A 6,113-nucleotide genomic window follows, 5' to 3' on the forward strand; every position below is an offset into this window, starting at 1 on the left:
GCTCTGGGAGGGGAGGGGAGTGGGGTCTAGTGGCACAGGGCCTGTCGGGTGCTGCCGCGCTGTGTCTCCGGGACCATCCAGGGGGGACCGGTCGGAGCGCGAGCGCTGACGTCTCTCTCTTTCAGGGTGAGCCTGGCGAGTCGGGGGCCCCTGGCATCCCCGGGGAGCCAGGAGTCAAGGTGAGTCTTTGGGCCCCCCTGTCCCTGCTCCCTCACACACCCCATCTGGCAGCATGGCCACTAACCCCTCGGGAAACCCTCCCCCGTTTGTCCCTTTCCTACCCCCCCGGGGCTCCCCCGAGTCCTCGCCCTACCTGGCGGCACAGCCGCTATCCCATGGGACACCCCCGCTCCGTCCCCCACCAAGGAGCCCCCCGAGCCTCCTTCATCCCCTCTACTGGGGCCCTGCCCCCTATGGGAATCAGTGGCCAGCTCCCCACCTCTGTCTCTTCCTTATTAAGGCCCACCCAGAGCTGTCAGCCTCCAGTCAGGGACCCCTCCTTGGGGGGTGTCTCCTCTCAGGGACCCCCAGAGCACTGCTCCCCACAGGCAAGGGCCCCTCAGGGCCCATCTATCCCCATGCCTTGTGGGGGAGACCCAGGGCTGGGCCTGGCCTTTCCCCCACCCAGTGAGGACCCCCCCGGAGCCCCTTTCTTCCAATAGGACCCCCCCAAGTCTGGAGTGCTCCCCTCTCCCCAGGCTGTGAACCCCACCCCAGAGACAGTGGGGCCAGGACCGCTCCCCCCTGACAGGCCCCCCCCCCAAGTCTGGAGTGCTCCCCTCTCCCCAGGCTGTGAGCCCCACCCCAGAGACACTGGGGCCAGGACCTCTCGCCCCTGACAGCCCCCCCCCAAGAGACTCCTTCCCCCACACACATGGGGGATCTCCCCAAGGAACACTGGGGCTGGGATCCCTCCCCCAGAGCTGACCCCCAGAGCTCTGCCCCCTGCCAGGCCACTCCCCCCATCCTCCCCCTGCCCACAGACCCCACACTGACCCCCCCCCCCCCCACCGCTCTGTCTCCTTCCCAGGGCCCGCGAGGAGAGCGAGGGGAGAAAGGAGAAACCGGAGCCGCCGGCACAGCTGGACCCCCTGGAGGGAAAGGGCCCCCCGGAGATGATGGGCCCAAGGGAAACCCTGTGAGTGATGCGTGACGCGGCGCAGAGACCGGGGGAGGGGAAGCCAGGACTCCTGGGTTCTCTCCCAGCTCTAGGAGGGGAGTGGGGTCTAGTGGTTAGAGTGGGGCAGGGGGTGTTGGGAGCCAGGACTCCTGGGTTCTCTCCCAGCTCTGGGAGGGGAGTGGGGGCTGGTGGTTAGAGTGGGGCAGGGGGTGTTGGGAGCCAGGACTCCTGGGTTCTGTGCCTGGCTGTAGGAGGAGGTGGCTCAGGCTAATTCATTCCTGTCTCTTCCAGGGTCCTGTTGGTTTCCCAGGGGATCCGGGCCCCCCAGGTGAAATGGGTCCCAGGGTAAGTATCAGCCCCATGCGTTGCCCTCCAGGTCCCTGCAGTCTGGGGGCAGGGGAGGTGCTGGGAGGTGGGGTGGGGAGGGGATCTGGGGGAATGCAGCAGGGTTTGGGGCCCCCCGGCTGGGGTTTGGGGTCCCTGCCGAGGCCTCTGCTGACTCAGGGCTTGTTTTCCCCCTCCAGGGCCAGGACGGGGCGAAGGGCGAACGAGGCGAGGACGGGGAACCCGGGCAGCTGGTGAGCGACCAGGGCTCCCGAGTGGGGCCCTGATGGGGTCCTCCCCCCCGACTGTTTGGAATGGATCTCCCCTGACATTTGGACTGGACACCCCACCTGTGTCCCCAGTGCTCCAGATGGGATCCCCCCCCCCCCCGCGAGACCCCCAACAGTCTGATCAGACTCCACGTGCCCCCCATGTTCCAGATCGGGTCCCTCTCTGGATTCCTTTCTGTCCGACCTTCCTGATTGGCCCCTCCGACGTTCTGGATTGGAACCCGCCTCCGATGTTCCGGATCCCCCCTCTCTGACTGTACTCTGGGTTGCCCTGTTCTGGATCGGACCCCCATCTCTGGGTTCTCCTTTCCCTCATGTTCTGGATCAGGTTCCCCACCTCTCCGGGTTCCTCTCTCCGTGATGTTCTGGATTAGATTGGTTCTCCTAACTCCAGCTCTCTCTCTCTCTAGGGCTCGCCAGGCCCGACAGGAGAGAACGGCCCCCCAGGTCCCCCAGGGAAGAGGGTAAGTGATGGGTGTGTCTGGGCCCCCTCCCCTGCCCGGGTCACCCCCCTCCTCCTGCCGTCCCCCAGGAGCAGGGCAGAGGCGTCTCACTGCGCAGGGGGTGTGAGGGACGCGCCTGCTGTCCCAGCTACTGTGCGACGGAGACTCTGACCGGCACAGACCCCCCCACCCCAGGCACCCACCCTGTCTGCAGCCACAGTGACCCGCCAGCAGGGGGCAGCAGACACGCGCACACACAAATCCGGCTCCCTGGGAATCTCATTGCGGGGAGGGTGGGGCTGGCACTGAGGGCAGGAAATTCCTTCCCGTCCTCGGCAGCGAGCGAAACGCCCGGCCCAGAGCGCGGCAGCTAATGACAGGGAAACCACTTAGCTCCAGGGACCCCTCCTGCCCCACACCGAGCCAGCTGGTCCCCGCCCTGGGGCCGGGTCAGAGCCAGCGCCCTCTAGAGGGGACAGGCCCCTGCCCCATTCCCTGCCCCCCTGAGCCAGCCAGTCCCTGCCCTGGGGCTGGGTGGGAGCCGGCGCCCCCTAGAGGGGACAGGCCCCTGCCCCATTCCCTTGTTCACCCCCCGTCTCCTCTCTCCGCAGGGCCCCGCAGGCTCCCCGGGTCCCGAGGGGCGTCAGGGCGAGAAGGGCACTAAGGTAAGTGACTCAGACTCCAGGCCCCCCCGGGTGGGGTCTATGCTGGGGAGGTGTCGGGTCCCGGATCCCCTGGGGTCAGACCCAGCTCGGAGCTCCCCGGAGACGAGGCACAGCTGGGTCTGTCCCAGGGCCCAGGCTGGGAGCTCCTGGTACAGCCAGCCAGGCCGCAGCCCAGCCACGCCAAGGGCTCCTGTCCCATGATGCACTGGGGTCGGTGTGACAGGGAGCCCCAGGATGGTCTCTGACCCCAAAGGGGCGCGGTGATGCCAAGGAGCCCCCACCACAGCTGTGACCGTGTCGCCCATCCCCGAGCTCACCCTGCCCCTCCGTCCCCCAGGGCGAGCCAGGCGCCGTGGGACCCCCTGGCAAGACCGGCCCCGTGGGGCCCCAGGGACCAGCCGGCAAGCAGGGGCCTGATGGGCTGAGAGGCATCCCTGGCTCAGTGGTAAGTGACAGCCAGTGCATGCCAGCAGGACGCCTGGGTCCTGTCCCTGCTCTGCGGGGGAGTGGGGGCTGGTGGGTTAGAGCGGGGGGGCTGGGAGCCAGGACTCCTCGGTTCTGTCCCCAGCTCTGGGAGGGGAGTGGGGGCTGGTGGTCAGAGCAGGGGGGGCTGGGAGCCAGGACTCCTGGGTTCTATCCCAGCTCTGGGAGGGGGTGGGTTTGTCCCCAGCTCTGCAGTCCATGCTTGTATTTCCCTGCCTGCTGATGGGTCCCTGAGCCCCAGACACACGGGGTCTGGGTCCGGTCTCAGCTGCCCCCGCTGTAAATCCAGAACCGCCCTCCCCTGATGCCAATGGGCTGAGAGTGGAGCTCTGCCCCCTGCAGGCCTGTCCAGAGCGGTCAACGCATGAGACCCACCGCCTCCGACTGGGGAGCCCCAGAGGGGTGGAGTGCAGGACCCCTGCCTCCGGGCTGGGAGCCCCAGAGGGGTGGGGTGCAGGACCCCTGCCTCTGGGCTGGGAGTCCCAGAGCAGGGTGGGGCCTCTGGGGCTGGGCTGTGGGGGGCAGCCCCAGGGCATGGTCGGGGCAGCGTTTAGCGCTAACCTCTCCCCTCCATCCCCCGCAGGGAGAACAAGGCAAGCCGGGCGCGACGGGCCAGACGGGCCCCCCGGGACCTGTGGTGAGTGTGACTCCGCCCTCCCGTGCGACAACGCCACCGGGGGGGGAGCCCCCCTTCCCTCCCTGGCTAACCGCTCTGCCTGTGTCTCCCTGCAGGGCCCCCCGGGGCTGCCTGGCCTCAAAGGGGACTCCGGACCCAAAGGAGAGAAGGTGAGCGGGGGGCACACGGGAGGCGCACAGCCTGTGTGTGAACACACACAACACACCCGTGGGGGGGGGGAATGATACACGCCCCGTGCACCAGTGTGCACCAGCATGTGCCACGTGGCGCCAGCCCACGCCACGCATGCCAGGGAACATGCCAGCACACACGTGCTACACACTGCGGGTGAATGCACCGAGAGACGGGAACGCCCACGACACGTGCATCATGAGCGTGGCACAAGCGATACACAAGTCTGTGTGAACCAGACACATCAGCACAACCGCTTGTGAGTATCCCTGGGGCGCACATCCCACAGCTCGCACGAGGGGCACGAGGGTGTGTGAGCGCCCAGGGCAGAGACCCGCACACAGACCCCTCCCCACACGCTGTCCCTACCGACACACCCAGCCCCCAGCATGCAGCCCGTCTGTCTGTCTGTCCGACACCCAGCCCTCGATGCCGTCCCCCATCTGTCTGTCCTGCACTGATCACTGTCTGTCTTTCCCAGGGCCATCCTGGTCTGATCGGTCTGATCGGGCCCCCGGGCGAGCAGGGAGAGAAAGGGGACCGGGGCCTGCCTGGCCCGCAGGGCTCCCTGGGGTCGAAAGGAGAGACCGTGAGTATCGGGGGAGGGGGAGTCCTCCACTGCCAGAGACCCCTGCCATGTGGGGAGCAGTGGGAGCTTGGGGGGCCAGGAGCCAGGACTCTGGGGTTCTCTCCCCGGCTCTGGGAGAGGAGTGGGGGCTGGTGGGTTAGAGCAGGGGGGCTGGGAGCCGGGACTCCTGGGTTCTGTCCCCGGCTCTGGGATGGCAGTGGGAGCTGGTGGGTTAGAGCAAGGGGCTGGGAGCCAGGACTCCTGGGTTCTCTCCCCGGCTCTGGGTTGGGAGTGGGGGGGCTGGTGGGTAAGAGCAGGGGGGGCTGGGAGCCAGGACTCCTGGGTTCTGTCCCCGGCTCTGGGAGAGGAGTGGGGGCTGGTGGGTTACGGGGCGGGGAGAGCTGGGAGCCAGGACTCCTGGGTTCTGTCCCCGGCTCTGGGATGGCAGTGGGGGCTGGTGGGTTAGAGCAGGGGGGATGGGAGCCAGGACTCCTGGGTTCTCTCCCCGGCTCTGGGAGGGGAGTGGGGGGGTCTGGTGGGTTAGAGCAGGGGGGCTGGGAGCCAGGACTCCTGGGTTCTAATCACTACTCTGAGGGTGGGTGTGGTGAGCAGGGCTACCCAGGGAGGAGGCTGTGTTGGACCCAGGGCAGACAGGGGGCGAACGAGGGAGCTCCTGTGAGGTCTGGGGTGCGAGGGGTTAATTGGGATGCTCCTGTTCTCGCGCTAATTCCGCTCTGTTCTCACTCCTGCAGGGGATCCCTGGTGCTACTGGCCCCATCGGCCCCGCCGGGCCCCCGGGACTTCCTGTGAGTGACCTTTGACCTTCCCCTGTGCCTCACCCCATGGCCCCCCTGTCTGAGCATCACCTGTAACGTGCCCGTGACACTACGGGGTGCAGTCCAGACTGGGGCAGGGGCTGTGTCACCGCCTGCCCGGTATCCTGGGGTGCCCTGCGGTGCCTTGCTGCTGGAGCTCCCAGCCTGGACCCCCCATGGCCCCCCCAGCATGTTCCCCCCGAGGGCTGGGTACAGCCATCCCCTGCCAGCCATTCGCAGGCCACGCCCAGCCCCCACCAGACTGGGTTAGTGCTGCAGGGTGACCTCAGCCCGCTCCCTGCCCCACCCTGCCCCCCAGACCATCTGTTCTGCACTGCCAGCCACGCCCAGGTCACACCCGGCCCCACCAGCCTGGGTTAGTGCTGCAGGGTGACCCCAGCCCGCTCCCTGCCCCACCCTGCCCCCCAGACCGTGTGTTCTGCACTGCCAGCCACGCCAAGGTCACACCCGGCCCCACCAGACTGGGTTAGTGCTGCAGGGTGACCCCAGCCCGCTCCCTGCCCCACCCTGCCCCCCAGACCATCTGTTCTGCACTGCCAGCCACGCCCAGGTCACACCCGGCCCCACCAGACTGGG

General features: G+C 67.9%; 1 protein-coding gene across 1 annotated transcript; it reads left to right on the forward strand.

Annotated features, from left to right (window-relative positions):
* Window positions 1-38: 38 nt before the first annotated feature.
* Window positions 39-5,862, forward strand: LOC113405875 (collagen alpha-2(XI) chain-like; the record flags this gene model as incomplete). The annotated part of the gene is made up of 11 exons (XM_026647167.2): window positions 39-179; window positions 1,031-1,138; window positions 1,412-1,465; window positions 1,645-1,698; window positions 2,145-2,198; window positions 2,789-2,842; window positions 3,180-3,287; window positions 3,909-3,962; window positions 4,058-4,111; window positions 4,615-4,722; window positions 5,454-5,862. Coding segments are annotated over 11 exons (858 nt in total), but the record flags the coding sequence as incomplete, so codon positions are not given.
* Window positions 5,863-6,113: the final 251 nt, after the last annotated feature.

Source organism: Terrapene carolina, unplaced genomic scaffold (assembly GCF_002925995.2).
Source record: "Terrapene carolina triunguis isolate 2854851 unplaced genomic scaffold, T_m_triunguis-2.0 Scaffold51437, whole genome shotgun sequence".
Lineage (NCBI taxonomy): Eukaryota > Metazoa > Chordata > Testudines > Emydidae > Terrapene > Terrapene triunguis.